The sequence below is a fragment of the Erythrolamprus reginae genome, chromosome 2 (assembly GCF_031021105.1).
Source record: "Erythrolamprus reginae isolate rEryReg1 chromosome 2, rEryReg1.hap1, whole genome shotgun sequence".
NCBI classification, from domain to species: Eukaryota; Metazoa; Chordata; class Lepidosauria; order Squamata; family Dipsadidae; genus Erythrolamprus; species Erythrolamprus reginae.
The window spans coordinates 235,540,130-235,567,977 of NC_091951.1; the positions used below are offsets into that span (position 1 = coordinate 235,540,130).

The 27,848-nt window shown below is 41.2% G+C and overlaps 1 protein-coding gene across 1 annotated transcript in view; it reads left to right on the plus strand.

Moving 5' to 3' along the window:
* The first annotated feature begins 1,923 nt into the window (after positions 1-1,923).
* DCAF10 (DDB1 and CUL4 associated factor 10) overlaps positions 1,924-27,848 on the plus strand; it is a 29,232-nt gene continuing 3,307 nt past the window's right edge. The window contains exons 1-4 of the mRNA XM_070742256.1: positions 1,924-2,434; positions 21,548-21,661; positions 24,716-24,913; positions 26,184-26,386. Coding sequence (XP_070598357.1) covers positions 2,097-2,434; positions 21,548-21,661; positions 24,716-24,913; positions 26,184-26,386 — 853 coding nt within the window. The 5' untranslated portion in view covers positions 1,924-2,096. The remainder of the gene's footprint in view (positions 2,435-21,547; positions 21,662-24,715; positions 24,914-26,183; positions 26,387-27,848) is intronic.

Consider the following 27,848-nt stretch of genomic DNA (forward strand, 5'->3'; position numbering starts at 1 on the left):
ATCTCAGAGTTATGATAAATATTTTTGTAACCATGTTAGATTTTCAAGCAAAGTTGAAAAAGCTTGAGCCAACAATATACTGTATTCTTTCAGTTAAAAAATAACTTACAGTACTTGTTTTTAACTGAAGAAATACTGTATATTGTTGGCTCAAGACTGATATGCATTGAAGTTCTAGTCTTGTTGTAAACCTAACTCCTTTATTCCTAATGTTTGAAAGCTCATTTTATTAGCCTGTTGAATTAGTTGGGCTTGTAATATTTGTCCATTATAATAAGATAAGACTAACTTCAGGGAATCTGTGTCCAAAATGTATTCTGTTCATTCCAAATATAACTTTATACTCATCAAATAACACTCAAATTAGTATTTTCTTATTTGCCCAGATGAGAAACTCTTTAATCTAGAAATTTAGAAACAAAAAAAAAGTATGAATATACGCTATGCTTATTTTATTGATTCAACTCTGTATTGCCTCTGGCTGCCATGACCTATTTTTATGATTAATTCCATACTGATAGATAAAATAGGGATCCAATACAAAGCAAAACTAGTAGCCTAGAAAACTTACTGATCCACTTTTCAGAATCATTAATTGGTCTTATTAGTTTATCCAGCTATGCCTCTACCACTAAATCCCACAAACAGCCATAATGTTTTTTACAAATGTGTATGGGAATGTACATCTGAGAAAAATTGAAGTTATAATACAGAATCTGAATAAGAACAGATGTACCAAAAACAGTCTCTGATCATTGCCTAGACCTTACATTGAGCAGAGGCTACCCATGTTTATGGCATGCTCAAATAGCTAAAGATGTCATATATTACTGTTGGTTGTTGAATCAAGGACAAGTGTCTATGGAGATTCTCAGTCGTCTATAGATCATGGCTGTTGCAAAGGTGCTTTTTCAAAAAGCAACTGGACTCTCTTTGTTTTTCCTTGAAGATGTTTCCCTTCTCATCCAAGAATCTGCCTCAGCTCAGAGCTGAATCACAAACTCCTTTCCCAGTCTCCCATCATGGCTTTGATCAATCAGATCCTTTTTATAAAAAAATGGGATAGGGAAGTAGCATACTATTCCTAGCCTAACTCATACATATACTTGTGGCACACAGTATTCCTTCTTAAGTGTAAGGATGGTTACAAATCCCTTCTGGCATATTTATTACGTCAAAAACCCAGTTTTATGGTGAGCATTCTCAGATTATTTTGTGAAAGGCTGGATTTCTAATCTGGACAGACTAACCGGACAACTGCTGGCTTTCTCTCCAACCCTGATGACATTACCTAGTTGGGTCATGAAATATCTTCAAGAAAACAACCAGCCTTAGAGAGAGCACCAAGGACCCCACAATTCAACCAGGAGCTACAACTATTATCTCCTACTGGTTCCTCCCACTAATTTGATAGATATACAGGGCAGACAAGACATTAATTTTGCTTTTAGATTTTTGAGACTGAACTAAACCCTGGAAAGCAACCACCAAACACAAACCCTGCTTGAAAGCAGCCATTAATCTTGCATAACTCCTCTGAAAAATACACTTAATTCCTAAAACCGAGCCCTACTGGAGATGGGCGCCTTATAAATATCCATTAATCAATTATTAATTTTATTTATTTATTCATTCATTCATTAATTCGACTTCTATGCCACCCAATCCCGAAGGACTCAGGAAAAATTTATATAAATTTTATATAATATACAAATTAATTATAATGATTAATAATTATAATTAATTTGTTTATTTAATGATATTTATATGGCAGCCAACTCCAGCAATTAGTTAATTGTAATTGATTGATTGATTAATTGATTACGGAACCAAACCAGAGGAATAAAATAAAATCGCTTTCCGATCTTTTTATTAAAACGCCCCGCCGCTCAAAGTCCAGCCTGAGCGCGTTTCGCCAAAGGGGAGGGGGGTGGAACAACATTCGGGCGGCCGTTTGGAGACATACTCGAGTTTGCCGCCGGTGCGATTTCTTCAGTGCTCACTGCACCGGAAGTGGTGGGGAGCCGAAGGCCCGGGGGTGGGTGGGGAATGGTGGCGGTGGTGCTGCTTGTCGTGGCGCCGGGGCCGGGCTCGGGATGAGCTGGAAGGCGCGGTGGGGCCCTAGCCCAGAGCGGTCGCCCCCGGGCGACGGCGATCAGTCGCCGCCCCTATCGAGCTCACCACCTCGGGCGGTGTCCCCAAAGTCGCCCCCGGCCTCTTTTACTTCCACCGCCCCGGTCTCGGCTCCAGGCGGGGGGCTGTTCTCTTGGGTGCGGGAACGGGGCCTGGGCCATGGGGGCCGCTGCGTGGAGCCGGCGAGGGACACTTTCCGGGCCATGACAAGGCTCTATGGTGCTATTCAGCCCGCCGATTCGGTGTCCCCCATCACTCGCACCCACGGCGCTGTTTTCAACCTGGAGTACTCCCCGGGCGGGTAAGGATGGAGAAAGAGCCGTTATGGGGTGGTCTCCGGCCCTCCTCGTTTGTGTGACCGCTCGCAGATCGTCGGGTGCGAGAGGTCTCCGTTTAGTGGTGGGTTCGCGGGCACACTTTTGCAATCTTCGCTGCAGGTTGAAATTAGGTTCACGCTTGTAATGAAGAACTGTCTCCCATTTTTATTTCAAGTAGATGCTTGGAACAAACTTCCAGCAGACGTGGTTGGTAAATGGACAGTAACTGAATTTAAACATGTCTGAGATAAACATATATCCATCATAAGATAAAACATAAGAAATAGTACAAGAGCAGATTAGATGGACCATGAGGTCTTTTTCTGCCGTCAATTTTCTATGTTCTATATTCCTATGCCTCCCCCCCCCCAACCCTGAATTACAATTAAATACAGTGAAATAGATGTTGCATCTCCCCCTGTGGCTTTAGTTTGCACGTATAAAGTTTATGAGGACATACTGTGATTGGGCAAGCAACTACACAAGGCCGGGAAAGTGTGTGCAAATAGGGAAATGAGGACAGAATAGCAACAAATAAGATAAGCATGGATGTGTCACCTAGTGGTGGGAAGCCTTTTGGTGTAATGAGAAAAAAATAGGTAATGTATGTACACTGCTCAGAAAAATAAAGGGACCACTCAAAGAACACATCCTAGATCTGAATGAATGAAATATTCTCATTGAATATTTCATTTGCACAACTCATTTGCAGAACAGCATGTGAAATTGATTGTCAATCAGTTTTGCTTCCTAAGTAGACAGTTTGATTTCACAGAAGTTTGATTTACTTGGAGTTCTATTCTGTTGTTTAAGTGTTCCTTTTATTTTTTTGAGCAGTGTATATCAAATATCTCAAGATGGTGAAATCAGTTCCATGAGTCTTCCATAAACTAATGTTAATTTGCTATGGTTTGAAGCTGTCACTTACAAATTGAAGCTTTCACACCCTTTTCCCCTGTGTAACACTTTCCTGTTCTTAAGTTTTTTTAAAGATGGGCTAAGAACTGCACAAGGCTGGGGAAGTGTGTGCAAATAGAGAAATGGGGACAGAATAGCAACAAGTAAGATGAGAATGGATGTGTCACCTAGCATTTAAATGTGATTTAAATAGCCCATGCAAAGCTGAAGTGTATTAACATTTTTTTAAAAAAATGGTTTAACATTTTAAAAAAATATTAATGAGACTCATCATAATTTATAGGAATATTGCAATGTGCTGTTCCAAGGGAAAATTACAAAACAAATTTAGTTGTACTGCATTTATTATAAGATCAAAGGAAACTAAAGTAAGAAAAGCCTAACTTCTGAGTAATGATTTGTTGATGGTGGTGGTACTTTTTAGACAGTTTTTGACTTCTGATATGTGTCTGGAGAAGTCTTTGCAGTTTTCTGGGCAAGATTTCAGAAGTGATTTGTTACAGAAATGTTTGTTTCAACTGTGGTCATAAGTTAAGGACTATCAGTTTTTGCATTGTAAACTGGTGTTGAGGAATATAGCATGGTTTAGTATAAAGTATAAATCCTTCTCTGTGGCGGCCCTGGGCCTCTGGAACCAACTCCCCCCAGAGATTAGAGTTGCCTCCACCCTCCTTGCCTTTCCTAAGCTACTTAAAACCCACCTCTGCCCTCAGGCATGGGGGAATTGAGATCCTCTTCCCCTCTAGGCCTTTACAATTCTATGCATGGTATGTATGTATGTATGTCTGGTTTTTATATTAATAGGTTTTTAATCGTTTTTAGTATTAGATTACTATTGTACACTGTTTTATTGTTGCTGTTAGCCGCTCCGAGTCTCCAGAGAGGGGCGGCATACAAATTCAAAAAAAAAATAAAATGAAATATATTTCTGAGGATCTCTCATTATTGAAAATACTGGCACAAGTTAGTTCCCAAGTTACCTTTTCATGTATGTCCAGATTGATTAATGCACTTTATAATTTCTACTTGTCTTTTTTCTTTTTTTTCTTCATATAATACATTATAACAATTTTTAATAACAGGTGTTCTTCCATTTGCAACAGTTTATTTAGTGAGCATTCAAATTTATAACAGCACTGAAAAAGTCCTTTATGACTGTTTTTCACCCTTAGGACCTTTGTAGCATTTCCTTGGTCAGGTGATCAAAATTCATTTGCTTGGCAACTGACTTATTCTTATGAGAATAAGGTCATTTAATCACCTTTTGCAACCTTTGGTCAAAAAAATTCAGTGTTCTTTATTCTCAGCTAAATATATGTTAGTTGTAGTCCAGATATTAAGCAGTGAAAAATATTTGAAAGGGATGCTTCTGCAAAGTCTCTTGGTGTTAGTGAAGCACTCTTCAAAGTGGCTGTAAAAGTGGCTGCATACGTTTGAAAGGCTCATTTGATTGTTTCAGAGGCTATTTTAGTTGTATATGTCTATGCATGGAAAGTTCTTAACAACATGAACAATACGTTCATGTTTTATTAACCATATGCCTCCGATAGGCTAGATCTCTACTTAAAATCATAGCCTGGGACCTGAATGACAGACCTGCTAAAGATATGGAAAATATATTTCATCTTAGAAACTGTTAAATTGAACAGTGAAATTTATATGAACACTGTATTTTTCATTTAGCAAATACTGTATGTATTTTTAATATAGTACTATATTTTCTGGAGTATAAGACGCACCTTAGTTTTTGGGCAGAAAATAGGGGGGGGGGGATCTGCATACCAGGTATTCATCTGGCTAGCGTCCTTAGTCTGTTCAGGTTCAGCACATTATTTTATCCCCTGGTTAGTGCTGAAAAAATCTTTTTCAGATGGAATAGGAATGAAAAAAGCCTGCAAAGACTTAAGGCTGTAAAAAAACCCTTCTTAGGAGGGAGTAGGAAACGGGGAAGATCATTAGCATTTAATTAGGGCTGGGGGGAAAAAGCTTCAAAAATCTACATTCAGAGAGAGTATAAGAGACACCCAAAAAGGTGCATCTTATACTCTGAAAAATATGGTATTTTCTTGTATCTATTTTTCTCCTGAATATATATGGTGTATTTTATTTTATTTTTTTAATATGGTCTTAAAGATAAAAAAACTATCCTTGCATTGTCTATCTACCCACTTTTATTGAGACTACCAAAAGTGCAGCCTTATTAAGTAACTGTGCTTAAGCTTTAGCGCATTTATGACCTTTATTATTAGGAGCTTTAGCACATTTATGAAGTCTTTCATAAATGTGCTAAAGCTCGTAATAATACATTTCTGCACTGGAAGTTTGCAAAGAAAGTATACAGCTTTCATGCAAAATAGCTTTTGGCTGTAAGTACTGTACTTGAAACATAGATTGCCTGGTATTCCTTGATGGGAATAGTTGGATTGTTTCCTCTTGTCAATAATTTATTTTTTAGCTTAGAGTAAGGTAGCTGATGGAAACCAAATCAATCCCTTTTGCACTAAATCAGCAGTATGAATTCTTCTGTGTCAGTGCTTTGACACTACTAATTTGGCTTGATTGACATAGAGTTATTTTGTGTTTCATTTTTGTTTGTCATGATACAGGTGTGCAACATTTTTATATCAAATTTCAAAATTTTAAATTACCTTATGTTAGCAATGAAGGGACTGTAAATGAGTTGGTGATATTATTAAAATGGAACAAACTAAATTCCTGTCCAGCCTTTTTGGTTTGTTTATTTTCCAGGTGCAAAATCAGTGCATTAACATTGCAAAGGTTTCACAGAACTATTTAACATTTTTTTTCACAATTGCCCCCAAAATGCAGAAAAAGATTACATAGCTGAAAATCATCAGTGGATTGCAGTTAAGTTTCCATGGTGCAATATGAGGGCATTTTGAGGATGCAGAGTGGGGCTGGGATCTGCATATCCCATAAACTTTGTTTGTTCTATGAATTCTAGCCTAATGATATATGACAGCAATTGGTGAAATCATTGAGAAACCAGTATTTCAGGGTTCTCTGTTCTCCCCCTCTCCTTTGATGTCATACTTTAACTTTAAGAGGCATTGAAGGTTACTACTGCGCATTTGGACATAGAAGCCAGAAATCTAAGACTTTTGTTGTTGTTTATTAACTTTATTTATTGCTCTAGGATAGGAAGAGTCTGCAGTGGGCTCTGGTTTATTAAATTTATATGGTTACCTATGGGCATAGTTCCCTCTAAGCTGAGCAGGTGAGCAATCGCTCACTTAAAAATCATCAGAGTTTTCCAAACCTGCCCAGAAGCCGAGAGGGAAATTTTATTATTATTTCTGTGTCGCCCAGTCCCGAAGGGACTGCCGCTCAGACACTATACTTTTCCGCCCACCCCAAAAAAAATTTAGAGAGAACACTGCCTATGGGTCCTTGGAATTTGATAGAAACTCAAAGTTAGTTATAATTCTTGATTGCCATTGTCCAGCCTTTATTTTCAATTCTTAAGATATATTGCTTAGTAGAACTAGTACTTTTATTTGGGACTATTCATTTTTTATATGCAAAATATGGGTTTTCCAGCCTTCATTAGAATTCATGAAGGACTTGCAGATAACAGGCAACACTTTCTTGTCTTAGTCTGGCATATGGCTTTTCTTTGATTGCTAAAACCTTTGATCTTCCATCACTTTCAATCCCCCCAATACAATCTAAATTGGGTAAGCAGATCCCATCATGCATCCTCACATTTGTCTTTGGGAGAGTTCCCCACACCTTTTGTCTTCTTCTTTGTGGCCATTGGGGCAATCTCCAGCTAGTACCACAAAATCTTCAACCTGACCTTATCTACAATTGACCCCTCCCCTTTTGTAAGAGGTCTGTAAGGGGCGTGCATAAGTGCACTTTTGTGCCTAATGTCCCTGTCCTACTGTCTTATTATCCTTTCTATTACTACGTTCTACTTATGTTATGTTAATATGTACTATAATACTATACTTGTTTGACAAATAAATAAATAAATAAATAAATACAAATAAATAAAATAAATAAACATGATTCCTAACCATACAAAATTGTTTTAGGATTCCTGAATTCTAACAGTCTTGACATGTAAAGACTTATTACAAGCATAAAGCTATATTTTACTGAAGGAGTAGTAGATCCTTGGAACAAACTTCCAGCAGACGTGGTTGGTAAATCCACAGTAACTGAATTTAAACATGCCTGGGATAAACATAGATCCATCCTAAGATAAAATACAGGAAATAGTATAAGGGCAGACTAGATGGACCATGAGGTCTTTTTCTGCCGTCAGTCTTCTATGTTTCTATGTTTCTAGTAAGCTTTCAGCAGTATAAATACTGTTGCATCCAATTCATGTTTGCCAATCCACATAATTCTTTATTAAACCCTTGTCTATTTGCATCTTAGTTGCATCTGTAATGTGCCAATGTATTATATAAGTACCGTATATACTCGAGTATAAGTCGCTCCGACTATAAGTCGAGGTGCCTACTTTTGCCACAAAAACTGGGAAAATTTATAAACCCCTGTATAAGTCGAGGGTGGAAATTGCAGCGGCTACTGGTAACTTATAAAAATGGAAACCAATAAAATTACATCAATTGAGGCATCAGTAGATTAAATATTTTAGAATATTTATTTCAAAGAAAGCCAGTAAACTAGCTCTGTAAGTTTAAAAGAGGGTAAACAGGTATATATCCCCCAAGGCAGGTATAGGCAAAAAAAATGCAAGTACCTAGGTACTTACCTTAATCCCCTGCTCCTGCTGGTTTGGGTTAGGGTTAGGATACTTGACCTCTCCTTGCCTCAAAGAGATACAATTTCCCTCTATATTTACAATTACTGAACATCCAAAATATACTTAATTCTATGTATATATGCCATATGTGTAAATAAATATTACACACAGGCACACAAAAATATACTGTACATTATCTACTATATAAACTGTATGTGTATATACAGAGAGAGAAAGAGAGAGAGCTCTTGTAAAATTATATATGGTACATTCAACCTCACTGTAATAGGAAAACAAACCCAGAGTCCACTTTCTGCCACACAGTTAACCATAACTAGAACATTACACATGTCTTCAGATGTACCGGTACTTCCCTAGCTTGCACATCACTGTTAGAGCTAGGAAATGTCATGGATTGAGTAAAATGTGGTGATTTTCACTTAACAATGCTTTTGCTTAACAACAAATTTTGAGCTCAATTGTGGTCATAGGTCTCTGTCTGTCTGTCTGTCTGTCTGTCTGTCTGTCTTCCTTTCCTGTCTGTCTGCGCCCCCTTCTGTCCCCTCCCCGGGTAAATTACAGAGTCAATACTGTATTGTTTTTTTATTTAAGGTTACAAAGCAAATGAAGAATCATTTTGAGTATTCTTTAAAATTTCTTCAGTGAGATCCATAGCTAATTCACCTGGCAAAAATTTTTATTGTTGACATTAGGCACAGCCAGAGAGATGTCTTAAAAGGCAAACAAACTGTCAAAAAAGTATGTTTTTTAAAAATATAATATTTTGGTTGTTGAATTTAATTCTGCCTTGGCGCGGGGCAGCCCCCGCAGATGGGTGGCTGGCAAGGACCACGCATTCCCATCTTTGTGTCCGCTGGGGTTAAAGGAAAGTTTAGGGACCCCCGCCCCTTGGAGAAATGCCTCGTTGGTGACATTCTGAGCGTTTTTGCCTCCCCACTCCAAAACCCCCACTTCTTGGCAGCTTGCCGAGGCTGAGAGGAGAGTGATTTTAAAAGGCACTCTCAGCTTGGGGTTTTCTCCCCGCTGAAATGTTGCTCGCCCGCCGCCCTCAACACCCGCTTTGTCCTCGACCCGGCAGAAGAAAACCGCGTCCTTTCCTGTTGCTCTCTTCCCGAGAGGTGGGGTGAGGGGGTGTTGAGAAGACAAGCAAGAATCCACCCCCACACACACACACATCGGCTTTTCCCCCCCTCTAGCGCGGCATTGGAGTGTTTGGCTGGCTCCTTTTCTTGCGGGGAGAGGGGGAAAAAGCTGGGGGGGGTGGATTCTTGCTTCTATCTTCTCGCCACCCCCCCCCCACACCTCACCGGCTTAGGAATGTCGTTGCCTCCCACAGCCACTTCCCCACGCGCTTCGGATGTGCCTGTCTTTCCTACAGCGAAGACAGGCGGCACCTTCCCGAAGGGCTCAGCTAAGCGGGTGGGGGAAGGGCTGGCCATTTGCCGCCTCTCTCCGCTGTAGGAGGGGCAGGCGCAAGCAAAGCAACGTTCCAAAGCGGTCTCCGGGAAGCGACCGAGGGAAAGGCAATCGTCTGCCTTTCCTTCAGCTCAAAAGAGAAGGCAAATGCCCTGCCTTCCCCCAGCCGGTTAACCGAGCGCTTCAAGTTAACCGGCTGGGGGAAGGCGGGGCATTTGCCTCCTCTTTCGGGCTGAAGGAAAGGCAGACGATTGCCTTTCCCTCGGTCGCTTCCCGGAGACCGCTTTGGGACATCGCTTTGGGAGAGGGGGCAACTCCTCCCAGTTTAAGAAGCAAGAATCCCTCCCCCAGCGAAACGGCTTTTTTCTTGTTTAGCGCGGCGTTCGAGTGGTTGGCAGGTTCCTTTGCTTGCACGCAAGAGCCAACCACTCGAACGCCGCGCTAAACAAGAAAAAAGCCGTTTGGCTAGGGGGGAGGGATTCTTGCTTCTTAACTGGGAGCAGTTGCCCCCTCTCCCAAAGCGATGTCCCAAAGCGGTCTCCGGGAAGCGACCGAGGGAAAGGCAATCGTCTGCCTTTCCTTCAGCCCGAAAGAGGAGGCAAATGCCCCGCCTTCCCCCAGCCGGTTAACTTGAAGCGCTCGGTTAACCGGCTGGGGGAAGGCAGGGCATTTGCCTCCTCTTTTGAGCTGAAGGAAAGGCAGACGATTGCCTTTCCCTCGGTCGCTTCCCGGAGACCGCTTTGGGACATCGCTTTGGGAGAGGGGGCAACTGCTCCCGGTTTAAGAAGCAAGAATTCCCCCCCCCAGCCAAACGGCTTTTTTCTTTTTAGCGTGGCGTTCGAGTGGTTGGCAGGTTCCTTTGCTTGCACGCAAGAGCCAACCACTCGAACGCCGCGCTAGACAAGAAAAAAGCCGTTTGGCTGGGGGGGGGGAAATTCTTGCTTCTTAACCGGGCAGTTGCCCCCTCTCCCAGAGCGATATCTTTAGCGGTCTCCAGGAAGCGGCTTAGGGAAAGACAGCCGTCTGCCTTTGCTTCAGCTCCAAAGAAGTTCTGGGAGAGGGGGCAACTGCCCGGTTAAGAAGCAAGAATCTACCCCCTAGCCAAACGGCTTTTTTCTTGTTTAGCGTGGCGTTCGAGTGGTTGGCTCTTGCGTGCAAGCAAAGGAACCTGCCAACCACTTGAACGCCGCGCTAAACAAGAAAAAAGCCGTTTGGCTAGGTGGATTCTTGCTTCTTGACCGGGCAGTTGCCGCTTCTTTCTAGCTGAAGCAAAGGCAGACGGCTGTCTTTCCCTCAGCCGCTTGCGCCCTCTTGTGGTGACATGTCAGTCACCCGAGTATAAGTCGAGGTCGGGTTTTTCAGCCCATTTTTGGGCTAAAAAAACCCGACTTATATTCGAGTATATACGGTAAATACAAACCATCACAGACTACTTATCAAAACATATTTTCCAAGCGACTTAAATATCAAAATTAAAAAATAAATATAAATATGAAAAAACCCTATTTTTATTGCTGGAGGTATTAAATATTAAACCATATTGAAAGAAGAGCCCAAGATGCATTTAAACAAACTGGCCAAAATAAAGGTAAAGGTTCCCCTCACATATATGTGCTAGTCATTCCCGACTGTAGGGGCAGTGCTCATCTTCATTTCAAAGCCAAAGAACCAGCACTGTCCAAAGACATCTCCATGGTTATTTGGCCGACATGACTAAATGCCGAAGGTGCATGGAATGCTGTTACCTTCCCACCAAAGATGGTCCCTATTTTTCTACTTGTATTTTTTATTAGGTTGGCGGAAGCTGGGACAAGTAACAGGAGTTCACCCCGTTAAGGATCACTAGGGATTCAAACTGTTAAACTGTTGACCTTTCGGTCAACAAGCTGATCGTCTTAGCCACTGAGCCAGCACGTCTCTCAAAATCAATATATTTGGGAGAGTGTATGGTCAGAGCCACAGCGACACAGTGTAAATTTCGGAGCTCCAAAATAAACGCTGAATCTCACCGTCATTGGGGGTCCTTGTGATCCAGAGCTGTCCTGGAGGGATAGTGAAGAACTGAAGCACAGGCTGATTTGGATAGGGAAACTGCAATTTCCCCAAAATGCCAATCAAAAGCTGCGGACTGGGCAATGTGGAAGACAGCCTGATGAACTGTCAAAAGCTGGAGTGACCACGCTAAAGAAGTGAGGAATAGTGGAGTGAAACATCTGGGTGAGATATTTTTGTTTTGGTCTTGTAAATAAGAACCCCATTTTTAAAGCAGCTCTCCTTTAAAGAAGAATTTGGAAAAAAGGTTTGGAGAAAAATGAAGCAGAGTGGGAAAATGGTTACCGCTTCACACAAATAACAGCGGCGGACAATTAGAGATCACAAAATTAAAAAGCTGAAAAGACTTAAATGATGTTTTTAGGGGGAAAATCTAGAAAGCTAGATTGTGATTTTTTGATTTTTATATTTTATATGTTTTTCCTTTTTAAATGGGTTATTGAAAGTTAAAACTGAAAGTAAATTTACTGAGTTCTGGAATACAATACTGCCATCTAATGGTCAAAGAGGGAAAATAACATGACATTGGACAGCACCAGACAATCATAATAACAGATGGCTAGAGGATTTGTTTTTGTTAGGAATAATAGTGAAGAGACTTTGAAGTCAACATGTGAGTCTTCGGAGAGGGGCGGCATACAAATCTAAAAAATAAATAAATAAATCATTGGCAGTGTTTTTGTTGGGATACTTATCTTTTTATTTTTGAAGAGAAAAGAGTGGCAAAGCTTGGTTGGGGAGTTTATTAATTTTTTTTTTTTTTAGAAGTAAATTCCCCTGTTTTAAATGGATTTTGTAAATTTGTGCTGTTAAATTTTCAAATAAGAGACTGGATTATATTTGTTATCCTTACGTTTCTCTTTGATGAGACTGTTTTCCTAGATTTTTCTTCTACTTCTTTTTATATACCCTTTTCTCCTTTTGGACCTTGCTATCATATTTATTGGATTTACTGGATTGAGGTAGCCAGAACCTGAAGATTATGATTTTTTAATTATTCTTGTTATATTTTTAATATTTTTATTTTTCATTCTGTTTCTTCTACCCTTTTGCGGTGATTGATATTGATCAATATGGATTATAAATATTGAAAATATAAAAAACGAGTAAGAAGGAAATTCCCCATTCTTTGGCAGCAATGAGCCCTGCAACATAGAAGATATCTGAGGCATCAGCACAACAAGAAAAGAAGAATACTGAACTAAAAAAGTTTATTACAGGCAATACACCAAGATTTGAAAGAGGTAAGGAAGAAGTAAAAAAAAAAAATTAGAAAAATAGGGAAAGTAGAAGATGAAGTTAAGGAAATGAAAGAGATGATGGGGAAAACAAAAGAAAGAATGCAAAAAGTGGAAGAGATAAATTTGAACACAACAATTTCAGGGAAAAAATCATGAGAGAGCAATCATAACGGAGATGGATCGTGCTGATTATTACCTATGCTTTCAAAATATTGAAGAAGAAAAATGAGAAAATCTACCACAACTAATAGCGGAGATGTTGGTAGAACCAATGATGGAAAATAAAGAGATTTTAAATGAGGTTGATGAAATATTTGGAGTGCATACATGATATGCTATGAGACATAAATTACCAAGAGAAATACATGTTAGAGTCACAAAAAAAGCAGTGAGAAATCAGATCTTACAGATGGCAATAAATACAATAAAACATGATGAAAGAAATTGTAATTTTAAAGCAAATTCCCAGAAGAGTGAGAGATATTAGAAAAAACTATCAATTTTTGACTAAATGTCTGATTAGAAAAGGAGTGAATTTTAGATGGATAATATCTGAAGGGTTATTGGTGAATTGGCAAGAACAAAGATATAGACTGGACACTTTGGATAAAGCAAAGTCATTTTATTATCAATATATTGAGCTCTTAGATGATTCCAAACCCATTGAAGAAGGAAAGGAGAAGAATCAAAAGATAATGAAAAAAGAAAGAGAAAGACAAATAATAGAACTACGAGAACGGGAGGAAAGAGCAATAAGAAAAGAAACTTGACCAAAAGAATGTATGGAACCAAGAGTAACTAGAGGAACTAGCCAATTAAATAAATAAAGGAGATGGAAGAAGAGATGAAAATAATTTCACTGTTTAAATGGATTAAATTCAGCGAAAAAAGGATAGTAAATAAATTAGAAAAATTAAAATTTGAGATTATCTGTCTACAAGAAGTATATATTTAAAAACAACATAGAAAATACTTAGAGCATGAGAAACTTGGAAAATTATATACATCATTAGTAAATCAATCTATAAGATAAATATAGAATACAGTGATCCCTCGGTTAGCGCGGGGGTTACGTTCCAAGACCTCCCGCGCTAACCGATTTCCGCGTTATACTGGATGCGGAAGTAAAAAACCTTCTGCGCATGCACGCCCTGGCCGCACATGCGCAGAAGGTGGAGCGACGCAAATTCGGAGGCTGGCAATGCAATGGTGATTTTTCCGGGCTCCTTGCCGCTACCCCCCCGCCCGCCCGATTCGCCCCGCTCACCGGCTTTCTTGGGGCAGCGCTGGCGGCAATGGCAAACCTCCCTCCTTCCCTTCTCTCCTTCCTCTCACCGGCTTTCTTGGGGCAGCGCTGGCGGCAATGGCAAACCTCCCTCCTTCCCTTCTCTCCTTCCTCTCACCGGCTTTCTTGGGGCAGCGCTGGCGGCAATGGCAAACCTCCCTCCTTCCCTTCTCTCCTTCCTCTCACCGGCTTTCTTGGGGCAGCGCTGGCGGCAATGGCAAACCTCCCTCCTTCCCTTCTCTCCTTCCTCTCACCGGCTTTCTTGGGGCAACGCTGGCGGCAATGGCAAACCTCCCTCCCTCCCTCCTTCTCTTCTCTCCCTCCCTCCTTCTCTCCCTCCTTCCTTCCCTCCTTCTCTTCTCTCCCTCCCTTCTCTCCCTCCCTCCTTCCTTCCCTCCTTCTCTTCTCTCCCTCCCTCCCTTCTCTCCCTCCCTCCTTCCTTCCCTCCTTCTCTTCTCTCCCTCCCTCCCTTCTCTCCCTCCCTCCCTTCTCTCCCTCCTTTCTCAAAAAGCACTTAAACTGTAACTGTACTGTACTGTACTGTACTGTGTAATGACAGAATAAAACCCCCCAGCCCTCACCTGTGTTTGAATTTCATTCATTCACTCAGTCATTCATTCATTCATTCTTCTGTACAGACTGTGTGCCACTCAGTCCCAACACTTTTAACCCATAAATTACCATTTCCCATCCCCTTAATTACCATTACCTACTGTACACATTGAATAAGACTCTTAAGTTATGAACAATAACATATTTATTTACATTTTTTGGGGTGGGGTGGGGGTTAGCATAACTGGGATACAGTAACTAGGGATCTTCTTCTATCACCATTTCTACAATGGACGCTGCAGGTGATGGTGTGACAGACCTCTTGGTTTTTGTGACAAACATGGTCATGGGCAGTTGTTGGCGCCGTTTCTTTTTCTGGGCTAACATGGATCTGTATGGTGCAAAGATGTTGTCAAGGGAGGCATTAAACTGTATAGAGCGAGTCATGTTGGGATCCCAAAGTTCCACCATGCGTTGTACATTTGAAGTGGCTCTGTTCAGTTCTGCAAGCCGCTCAAGCGTTAGGCCAACATCTTCTTCTTCCTCAGCTTGTTCAGCTTCCGCTTCCTCCTCTTCTTCACTCGCTGACCTGGTCAGCTCCTCCAGATCTTTGTCTGTCAGCGGTAGGCCATGCTCATCAAGCAAACCATTGACTTCCTCTGGTGTCATGTCAACGAAGCCTTCTCCACCCAGTGCCTGTGCCAGCTTCACAGAGGTCTGGACTGCAGCATCTTGGATTTCTTCGGGAGCAAATCCCTTGTAATCATGCACCACTTCTGGCCACAATTTCCTCCAGCAGGCATTCATTGTCTGTGTCTTCATATCTGTCAAGGCATTCTGAATGTTCTTCAGACAAGATGCAATTGTGTACTGACGCCAGTAGGCCTTCAATGTGAAGTTGTCATCAGCATCCATTGCTTCCACGATGCTTCCAAGAGAATTGCGCGTGTACAGTGCCTTAAATGCACGGATAATACCTTGATCCATCGGCTGGATAAGCGATGTGGTGTTTGGTGGCAAGAATTCAACTTGCACCCCATCATGTTCATGGTCCAGGTGATCATGGCCGCCAGCATTGTCCATTAGGAGAAGCACTTTGAAATCCAGTCCTTTGCGAGCCAAATACACCTCCACCTGTGGGATGAAGCAGTGATGAAACCAGTCCCGCGTGAGGGGTTTTGTAATCCATGCTTTAGCATTATGCATCCACTACACTGGCAATGCATTCTTATTTCTGTTCTTGAGGGCTCTTGGATTTTGTGACTTATAAATTAGCCCTGGCTTCAGCAAAAAGCCTGCTGCATTCCCACACATGATCAAAGTCACTCGATCTTTCATGGCCTTAAAGCCAGGGGCTTTGGCTTCATCTTGCATCAAGAAAGTCCTTGAAGGCATCCTCTTCCAGAACAGGCCTGTTTCGTCCATGTTGAACACCTGTTCTGGAAGGTAGCCCCCTTCTGCAATTAGCTCTTTAAACGTGCGCTGGACAAAGTTTTCTGCTGCACCTGTATCTGCTGAGGCAGCTTCTCCGTGCAATGACACACTCTTCAGGCCATAGCGCCGTTGAAATTTCTCAAACCACCCTTTGCTTGCTGTGAATGTGGCTGGGGCTGAGGCTGAGGCTGAGGCTGCAGAATGACAGGAAAGGGAGAGAGAAGTGACTTGAATGAAAGCATAAAGAGTAAATGCCCACCTCCTTCCCTCCTTCCTTCTTTCCCTCCTTCCCTCTCTTCTCTCCCTCCCTCCTTCCCTCCTTCCTTCTCTTCTCTCCTTCCCTCCTTCCTTCTCTTCTCTCCCTCCCTCCCTCCTTCCCTCTCTTCTCTCCCTCCCTCCCTCCTTCCCTCCTTCCTTCTCTTCTCTCCTTCCCTCCTTCCTTCTCTTCTCTCCCTCCCTCCCTCCTTCCCTCTCTTCTCTCCCTCCCTCCCTCCTTCCCTCCTTCCTTCTCTTCTCTCCTTCCCTCCTTCCTTCTCTTCTCTCCCTCCCTCCCTCCTTCCTTCTCTTCTCTCCCTCCCTCCCTCCCTCTCTTCTCTCCCTCCCTCCTTCCCTCCTTCCCTCCCTCCCTCCTTCCCTTCTCTCCCTCCCTCCTTCCCTCCCTCCCTCCTTCCCTCCTTCCCTGCTCCTTCCTTAAAAAACACTTAAATACAGTATCTAATGACAGAATAAAAAACCCCAGCCCTTACCTGCGTTTCCCTCATCTGCATCGCCTTCTTCTGTGTCTTCAAGACGGTTGTACAATTGTTGTGCTTTGGTTCTTATAGTGTTGGTATCCAAAGCAATGCTCTTTTTGCGGCAGTCTTGTACCCACAGGGACAAAGCAGCTTCCATCTTCATAAGCCGTTTGTTTCTAGGCGTCACCATTCTTTTTGCAGCCTTGTTGAAGGCCATCAGAGAACTTTGCCTTATCTTTTTCTCGTCGTCACGAATGGTTCGCACACTCGATTCGTTGATCCCATACTGCCGACCAACATCTGCATAAGAGCGTCCCTCTTTCAGCATGTCCAAAATGTCAATTTTCTCTTTAATTGTGAGTATCCTCCTGGTCTTTTTAGCGTCGCCGCCAGCACTCCGTGCACAACGTTTAGGAGGCATCTTGCAACAAGTCTGAACAAGTTCCAAAAGTTCAGTTGCAAAGCTTTTTTTTGCGTTTGCAACGATTGGTCGAGATTTTGGCCAATCAGCAATCAGCATGACATCATCGGGCGGGAAAAACCGTGGTATAGCAAAAAAAACCGCGAACTTATTTTTTAATTAATATTTTTTGAAAAACCGCGTTGCAGCGTTTCGCGCTAATCGAGAACGCGTAAATCGAGGGACCACTGTACTGTATATGTATAAAGATTTTGTAAAAGAATGAAATGAGAAATGAGATGATAACTGAAAAACCTATCGGAATAAAAATAAGAAACGTTTTCAAACAAACAAATAAATAAATGTACTTGGTGTCAAATAAGCCATAGAGAGGACCATCAATCATGGTGTTCTTTGGAGGCTATCCCATAACGCTTATTAAGAAGGCCTTTGCTTTAGTACATGTTGCTGTTTGCTTGTTAGGGATCACACAGGAATCCTTAGATTCACACACACACATGCACCAACATTTTATATATATATGTAAAATCGATCCAGAGCTCTGTTATTGGCTGCAGACGGCTTTCCGGAAGACATCTGAAGGCAAAATAGAGGCCAGGTTGAAGTATGTGAGTGGTGGCAAGTGGCCGCAGAAGAAGGGGCCACAGAAGAAGGCGAGGTAGATATGGTGTGCAAGACCTGATATGTAGAGCCCCAGCCCTACACCCTGGAATGGGCGGAGTCTTAATAAGAGCTAATTTTGTGGGTAGGGCTTAATTTGATTGCATGCGCTCAAAAATGTGACAGGGCTTCTTTTCAAGCTGGGTTGTCTTTTTGGAGAAACACTGTTTCTTTGTTTAATATTTAAGATAAATTTTATAGCCGAAAACTATCTGCCTAGGCAAAAAGGAAGCTGTGCTCCCTCCCATATTTTGGTATACCAGAGTGATTCCACAGAAAAAACCATGGCTCTTCCCTGGTAAAAGCTGAGCGGAGGAGATCCTGTGGTCTAGAGCAGGGGTTCCCAATGTGGGGCCATGCTCCGCAGGGGGGCAATTTGATTTTTTAATGGGGGCAATTGGAGCCAAGTTAATGGCCTTTTAGGCTTTCTCTGCATTTGTAGAGTTCACTTCTTGAATAGTAAGAATTATATGTCATGGGGGGGGGGGGGCATCAGGATTTTAGAGATGCTTGGGTGGGGCATGGCCAAAAAAAGCTTCGGAACCACTTGTCTAGAAGTTAAAGCTGCTTCATTGCAAGACAGACCCCACAGGTTCAAATCCTGGTAAGGGTATGTCTAGCTGAATAGAGCAAAAGAGCTCGAAACAGATCTATACTAGTCTCCCTTCCTTTTCATTATCAGCAAAAATATGTTTGTTTGTGTGTGTGTGTGTGTGTAACATTTTAGTGGTTAAAAGCATCACTTTCACGAATTCGCTTAGAGCCTGTGCAGCTGGTAAATTGGCATACATATTTGAAGCAATTCCAATCCCTAATTTTGAAGCTTTATCTTCTGTGAGGGGAGATGGGCAGTTTAAAAATGTTTGTGTGAGCGTGTGTGTGTGTGAGAGAGAGTGGGGAACAATTTGAAACCACAGAAGTTTTTATAATTTTCTATAGGCAGTCCTGTGTGCAATAGATAATAGTGAAGTTCTAAGAATGTGGATAGCGGCACGTGGGTGTCATTACAGTTGCACATCAGCTAAAATTCATAAAAGATGCTTCTAACCACCAAAGGTTTTAGAATATTTCTTTAATAGTAAGAGTCATTAAATTACAATGGTGCTATGTGAATTTATTGACTCCTTTGTTTAATTGGTTTCTGTCAGGTGTGTCCTAATAGGGCATACATTCTGGTAGGGAAACATTCCCTGAAGATGGGCTCCAGCAAGTTTGGAAGCTCATAAGACTAAACCTCTGGTCCCGGTAACTGATCGAGATTGGGTCTTCTCCGGGTTCCGTCAACTAAACAATGCCGCTTGGCGGGACCCAGGGGAAGAGCTTTCTCTGTGGCGGCCCCGGCCCTCTGGAACCAACTCCCCCCAGAGATTAGAATTGCCCCCACCCTCCTTGCCTTTCATAAGCTACTTAAAACCCACCTCTGCCACCAGGCATGGGGGAACTGAGATACTCTTTCCCCCTTGGCCGTTACAATTTTATGCATGGTATGTCTGTATGGTTTTTATTATAATGGGTTTTTAATTGTTTTTAGTATTGCATTATTATTATTATTATTATATGCTGTCTTATTATTGCTGTTAGCCGCCCCGAGTCTTCGGAGAGGGGCCGCATACAAAGCCAATAAATAAATAAAATAAATTCTCCTGGGCCACCTATATTTGCCTTCATTCATAGCTTCTCTTTATCTAGAGTCTTCCCACTCCTGAGGTACCCCAAATTCCACTTAATGACCTGCACATTCGTATAACATACATTGAGCAGAGCAAAGTTGAGGATTCATTAATACCTTTTCAATTGCATTAAGCAATTGTTCTTTTCCTTGAATAGGAAATGCAGTCAAATAAAAACATATATTGTTTGTGCGTAAATAGCCAGTTACATTTTTATCATCTTTGTAATTTTGTTGCTCGAATAGTAACCTGATTGATGAAACCCCTTGTAAATATCTACATATCATAGGACAAAGTTACTTGAGAGTGCACCTGCTTCTCAGGGGTTTTGCCGAATTGGTAACATGTTCGCAGAGGTAGACACCTCTGGTTCTCTTGAATTAAACGTCATCTGTTGGAACCCAAGAAGCAAATCCTCTCTATCACAATGGGTGCCTTTTGGAATCTGGAATCTTTGTGCTCCCATCCTGTTGGACTTCAGAGCCTTGTGTGATTTGGATAGGAGTTCTTGTTGGATATGTCTCTTGTTTTTTTTCTTAATGTTTGTTGGCATGTTGAAAATATTTACGGACCCCTCGCATCCTGGACACAAACTGTTTCAACTCCTGCTTTCAAAACGTCGCTACAGAGCATTGCACACCAAGACAACTAGATACAAGAACAGTTTTTTCCTGAACGCCATCACTCTACTAAATAAATAATTCCCTCAACACTATCAAACTTTTTAATAAGTCTGCACTTCTATTTCTACTAGTTTTTTCTCATCATTCCTATCATCCTTTTCCTCACACTTAGGACTGTATGACTGTAACTTGTTGCTTGTATCCTAAGATTTTTATTAATATTGATTGTTTCTTCATTGCTTATTTGACCCCTATGACAATCATTAAGTGTTGTACCACATGATTCTTGGCAAATGTATCTTTTTCTTTTATGTACGGTCAGAGCATATGCACCAAGACAAATTCCTTGTGTATCCAATCACATTTGGCCAATAAAGAATTCTATTCTATTCCACTTTATTCTATTCTTTGTTGTGCCTAAATCCCATCTTGTTTTATTATAGTTTGGGTCTTAATGTTACTATTTGAGGAGTCAATTAAATTTGGGTAGAGCCTACATTGAATTGAATAAAAGAAATAGAATTTGAAGCTTCTATAGAACTTTGTCTGGGAAGAAAGTACTTTCTCCCATTATTAGAGTGATATTTCCCTGATCGAAACCTTGGATTATTGAAAAAAATCATTTTACTGCTCAGTCCTTTTTTTGGACAATATTGTGTACAGTACATAGAACCAGTTTTTACCGGAAGTGCTAGAAGAGTTCATGAAACAGTTTCTGCTTCATAACACTGAAGCAAGTGGAAGAAATATTTAAATATGTGGAACATAATTTAGAGTACTTTAGCTAGAAATATTACACTGTCGTTATTGAAAAAAGCAAGTTTGGTGTAATGATTAAAAGAACTACACTAGAAACCAGGAGACTACGTGTTCTGCTCCCGCCTGGGGCACAATGCCAGCTGCACAACTTTGGCCAATCCTATTCTGTCAGCCCTGGGAAGAAGGCAAAGGCAAACCACTTGTGAACATTTTGCAAAGAAAACTGCAAGGACTTGTCCAGACAGTTGCTTTAAGCCAAGATTGGCTTAAAAGAAACAACAAACGTTATTATATTTTTATTCTGTTTATTCAGTGCATTCTTGTTTCTGTAGTTGGTTGGTTTTGCACCTATTAATTTAAAAGAAGGAAGAAAATTATCTAACACAAAAAGAACAGCTTTGTCTCAGGAATCATATTCTGTAGTTGGTTGGTTTTACAAAAGGAAGAGCTTTGTCTCAGGATTCGTATTATTGATTCATTTCTAAGTAGGCCTGGAGCCTTTGGAGTCTTTCTTGTGAAAGAATGTGAAGTTTATTATATGTAATAGGCCTGCTTCTCTTTGCTGTCCAGGTCAGTGCTAACTGTTGCTTGTGAACAGACAGAAGTTCTGCTGTTTGATCCTATCTCTTCAAAGCACATCAAAACCCTTTCCACTGCTCATGAGGACTGTGTAAACAACATCAGGTTAGTCTCCTGGCAAGTGAAAATCGGTTGTCAATTATTAAAATTTTAATACTTGTTTCATTGAACTCTTAAAACTAGCGAAGGATGAAGTTGTAATGTTATCCAAATTAGTTGTCGTTCAGAATGTTTGTTTTTCTTGCGCTCATCAATTGGTATCATAATTCGTTATATTACATTCATGTCTTTGTGGAGACTCAAGCCACATCGCTGCGGCCCATGAGTAGCAGTGGTGGGTTGTTGCCAGTTCAGACAGGTTCTTTAACAGATTAACACAATTGGAAGTCATCTAGTCCAACTCCCTGCCCAAGCAGGAAACTCTAGATCTGCCTCTACTTACAATCGAACTCACAAGTCACCTAGAGCTTCACCTCTAGGTCCCAACAGCTTTAGAACCGGTAGCAGAAATTTACTCCTGCTTGCTGAACCGGCAGCGATGACCAGCAGTCCACATTCCCAAACCGGTCGTCCGGTCGCCACGGTTTAGGGAAAAAACTTCTGTGCATGCACAGGGGGTCATTTCTGGGTCTTTTGCACGACATGACATGGCAAAAAGCACTCCTCCATCATGACCAGAATTGGTAGGGAAAGTAAATGTAACCCACTTTTGATGAGTAGGTAATCTGGATGAGTATTGTAGGAGCCTCAGTCTTTATAGAGGGGTCCTGTGCTTTCAGGTCCTGGAATTATTTATCCATCTTCTACAAGAGTTAGCGCCAAGAATCTGTGCCCAAGAATCTCACAGATTGGGTAAGGAAATGTGTTGAATTCCTGCCAGTTCTTCCTCCTACCCAAGGGGATCACAAACCAGAGTAATAATTAGAGTTCAAAAACTGTAGCAATAGGAATGAATGTGAGGCAGATGTAATTCCAAATGGAGAATAAGGATGCAAAGAAAAATATATAAAACCAACATGAAAAGATTAAGATTTAAGATTAAGATTTATTAGATTTGTATGCCGCCCCTCTCCGAAGACTCGGGGTGGCTCACAACAACAACAATACAATACATAGAATACAAATCCAATAAAGTTAAAAAATGAGATTTAAAACCCATAGATATTAAAAGCAATCATACTGCACAATCACACCATTCTCATATATTACAGTCAGGAAAAAAAGGTGGTGGTGGGGGAAGAGATAGTTATTCCCCCCATGCCTGGCGACATAGATAGGTCTTCAACATCTTGCGGACGGGGGAGTTGATTCCAGAGGGCCGGGGCCGCCACAGAGAAGGCTCTTCCCCTGGGTCCCACCAAATGGCATTGTTTAGTCGACGGGACCCGGAGAAGGCCAACTCTGTGGGACCTAACTGGTCGCTGGGATTCGTGGAGCAGAAGGCAGTCCTGGAAAACTTGGTTTCAAATTTGACTGAACACATTTCTTTCTTAGTAACTAGCAAACAAACATTGATTAAAACGAGGACATATGCAAGAGTCTTCGGAGACAGGCAGCATACAAATCTAATAAATTAAATTAAATTAATAATTGAACATAATTTATAGTCTTTTAAAATTTGCTTTTCTTTTCAAATGAGGCATTTTTTCACAGATTGTGAAATGACATAGTAACGGTGCCTCTAATACATTCTTACTAAATAAACCAAATGTAAAATTGGCTACCTTAGAAAGCTTCTTCTGATATTTCTTAAACTAGCAGGTCTTTAAATTCTCACCTCAAGCACTACAGCCCATTTTTGAGATCTTCTTTAGTCTTTCAGAAGTCAGATGCTTTAAAAGCACTAAACTGATACTACTTTATACCAGGGGCCTCCAAACCTTTAGACCTCAGGGACCACCAAATTCATATTTTTAAATCCTGCGGCTCAGCTCCTCATAGTGGGGAGCTCAACCACCTTTCAGGCCTACCTGTCTGCTTCTGCAGGGCTTCTGTGTGGGAGGCCCGAGAGAAAGTGCCTGCTCGGGCACACAGCCTGGAAACCTCTTTTCTGCTTCTTCTCTCGAGAAGCTCGGTCAATCTGAGTGAAGTAAAATGAAGACGGGCAGCCTGGCAGTGCTTTGCTGAAGTTGCTGGGAAAGTCAATCTCATATTCCAGAGCTGTCCCTCTTCACCCCTCCCTTTCCAGCTTTCCTTAACATTCCTTTCTCCTGGTCCATTCTTTCTCCTTTCCTTTCTCCTCTCATCTTCTCCTCTCCTTCTTCCCTTCCTTTCCCTTCCCTTCCCTTTTGTTTTCTTAACCTTAATTTCCTTCTTTCCATTCTTTTCCGCCTTCCCTTCCCTTCCATTCTTTTTCTTTCCTTCTTCCCTTTCCTTAACTTTCCTCCCCTCCTCTCCTCCATTCCCTTCCCCCTTTCCTTTCTTTTCCTTTACTCCCTTCCCTTTCACTTCTCTTTCTTTTCTTTCCCTTCCCTCTCTTCTCTTCCACCTTTCCCTTCTCTTTTTTCCCTTCCCTCTCCTCCCACCCCTCTTCCCTTCCCTCCTTTCCTTTCCCATACCCAGGTTAGGAGCTGCTTCTCATCTCCTGCCGCTTGGAGTTCAGAGCAATGAACCATGTCCAGGAAGCACTACAGCAGAGAGAAGCATCCGGGGTCAACCTTAACTTTGCTTAGGGAGACGCTAGATCGGCTCCCTGCAAACTCTTGTCTCTCGAGGAGACCAGCTGAAGTTTCCCACGCTGCTTCAGTGAGTGCTCCTCAAGAGATGAGAGTTTGCAGGGGGCCAGTCTAGCATTTGCAATGGACAGCAAAGCTAAGGTTGACCCCGGATTCTTCTCCCCACTAACAGGAGGCCAATCTAACTGCCTGAAGGACCCCAGCCTGTCCCTGGGAGTCAAAGCACTGAAGCGCCAGCAGCACGGGAACTCCAGACAGGCTCATTGAGAGAAATGAAAAGATTTCTCTGCGGACCTCCAAAATTTTCTTGCGGACCACCATTGGTCCTTGGACCACCAATTGGTAATCACTGCTCTATACCGTATAATTATTTTTTTCTAATCAATACAGGATAACATTTAGCATTATGGTTTAGTGATGTTTGATATGAACTCGATTGCATTAATGAGATACTTTCCCTTTCCTTTTTTTTAAAAAAATGTAGGTTTCTTGATAACAGATTGTTTGCAACTTGCTCTGATGATACTACCGTAGCACTATGGGATCTGAGGAAGCTAGATTCAAAAGTGTGCACTTTACATGGTCACACCAGCTGGGTGAAGAATATTGAATACGATACTAACACAAGATTGCTAGTAACATCAGGATTTGATGGAAATGTCATCATTTGGGATACCAACAGGTAAAGAAATTCCTCATTGATCCCTTTCTTCATTCTGAAAAGTTCTGAAAAGACAACAAACACTGCCAGCATGTTTCTCTGAAAACCTGCTAGCTGCATGGAAATAGGATATGGTCACACTTTTGAGTTTCTTGGTTCATGTCTTTGTTTTGTGCAGATGTAGGTCAAAATTCGTTCCCTATCATTCTTTATTCTTTCCCCTTGCTTGTAAGGTAAACGAACTGTCATAACTGAAATTAGCATAAAGCTTCTGGAAGTTCTCCACTTAGAGCCACGCTTGGAGCAGAATCTTGAAACATTTTTTAAAATTCTACCTGTTTCCCCGATAGTAAGACACCCCCGATTGTAAGACGTATCGGGAGTTTCAGGGGGGTCGGCTAATATAAGCCATACCCCGAAAGTAAGACATATGTCTTACTTTCGGGGAAACACGGGGGTATTGCCGCCTCCCTCTCATCTAGCTGCGCGCCGCCTCCTGCCCACTTCCGCGCCGCCCCCCCTCCATACGTCACCGCGTCTAAATGTTAATTTTATGGTTAAAACAAAAAATTCGACAATTTTTTTCCAATATAAGACATACCCCGAAAGTAAGACATAGTGGGGCTTTTGGGGATAAAAAGAAAGTAAGACACTGTCTTACTTTCGGGGAAACACGGTAGTAGATGAGTAAGAATGACCACATCAAATCTTTACTGTGGCCATAATTCCAGAAGTTTTATTTAATAAAAAATAAAACAGATAAAAATGGAGAATTAGAACTTTTATACTGAAACCAATCAGGTGTTTTGAGCAGCAATGATATGTTACCACTGCAAAATATCCCAGTACTTTACATTAGAACATACAATACTGGTGGATTAGAGGCGTGGGAATATCTTCTAGAATACTTGCCACATATTGTCTTACCTTACCAGCAGCAATATAGTATTGGGTCATGGCAACTGCTGTTTGTTTGAAGCATAGCAAAATATTGTGGCTTCTTTTAAGCGATGGAACAGGTGCTTTGGGGCTCGAGTTGAATGAGAGACAAAGTTGGTTCTTGAATAAACTATTTTGGCATGCCTATTCAGGATGAGACTCATCACTGCCAAAATGTCGGTAGAAAAATGATTGTGTAGCCACTTTGATTTTCTTTAAATTATGTCGGATGGGAAGAGGAAAGATGAATATTATTCTTTAAGAGAAATACTATCTCAAACATAGGATTAAAAATTGGGTTTCTTAAAATTATGGAATAAAAATGCATGTGGTTTGATGGGTGTACATTTAGGTGCACAGAAGATGGCTGTCCTCACAAGAAGTTCTTTCACACCCGCTTTCTCATGCGCATGAGATTGACTCCAGACTGCTCCAAAATGCTGATCTCCACTTCTTCTGGGTATCTTCTGATCTTGCATGATCTCGACTTGACCAAATCTTTAGAAGTTGTCAGTTATCCCATTCTGAGAGCCAGGAGATCCACATCAAATTCTGGTAAGTCTTGGCATTTTGTTAATATTACATCTGTTGTAATAATAATAATAATAATAATAATAATAATAATAATAATAATAATAATAATAATAAGAAGAAGAAGAAGAAGAAGAAGAAGAAGAAGAAGAAGAAGAAGAAGAGCAATAACAACAACAACAACAACAGTTGGAAGGGACCTTGGGGGTCTACTAGTCCAACCCCCTGCTTAGGCAGGAAACCCTACACTATTACAGACAGATGGTTATCCAACATCTTCTTAAAAACTTCTAGTGTTGGAGTATTCACAACTTCTGGAGGCAAGCTGTTCCATAGGTTAATTGTTCTAACTGTCAGGAAATTTTCCCCTAATTCTAAGTTACTTCTCTCCTCGTTTAATTTCCATTCATTGCTTCTTGCTTCTACTGTAGGTGCTTTGGAGAATCGATTGACTCCCCCTTCTTTGTGGCAACCCCTGAAATATTGGAACACTGCTATCATGTCTCCCCTGGTCCTTCTTTTCATTAAACTAGACATATCTGGTTCCTGCAACCGTTCTTCATATGTTTTAGCCTCCAGTCCTCTAATCATCTTTGTTGCTCTTCTCTGTACTCTTTTGAGAGTCTCAACATCCTTTTTGCATCATGGGGACCAAAACTGAATGCAGTATTCCAAGTGGGGCCTTAGCAATGCATTATAAAGTGGTATTAACATTTTGCTTGATCTTGATTCTATCCCTCTGTTAATGGAGCCTAGAACTTTGTTGGCTTTTTTTGGCAGCTACTGCACACTGCTGGCTCATATTTATTAAATGGTTGTCCACTAGGACTCCAAGCTCCCTCTCACAGTTACTACCATTGAGTAATGTACCATATATACTGTACTTGTGCATTTTGTTTTTCTTGCCTAAATGTAGAAACTTCCTTTTTTCACCATTGAATTTCATTTTGTTAGCAATACTTTGCAATTCTTCTTAAGAAATAAGCAAGCAAATGATACCTGACACAAGAATAGTTCTTAAAAATCAAGAACGATCTTCTTGATAATTAATGGAGCACCACTTTGAAAAGAGTTTTCAGAGCTATGAAATTAATAAATTAGAGGTATTTAGTTCTGGAGACCTCACCTACAAAAAGATATTGACAAAATTGAACGGGTCCAAAGACGGGCTACAATAATGGTGGAAGGTCTTAAGCATAAAACGTATCAGGAAAGACTTAATGAACTCAATCTGTATAGTCTGGAGGACAGAAGGAAAAGGGGGGACATGATCGAAACATTTAAATACATTAAAGGGTTAAATAAGGTTCAGGAGGGAAGTGTTTTTAATAGGAAAGTGAACACAAGAACAAGGGGACACAATCTGAAGTTAGTTGGGGGAAAGATCAAAAGCAACATGAGAAAATATTATTTTACTGAAAGAGTAGTAGATCCTTGGAACAAACTTCCAGCAGACGTGGTAGATAAATCCACAGTAACTGAATTT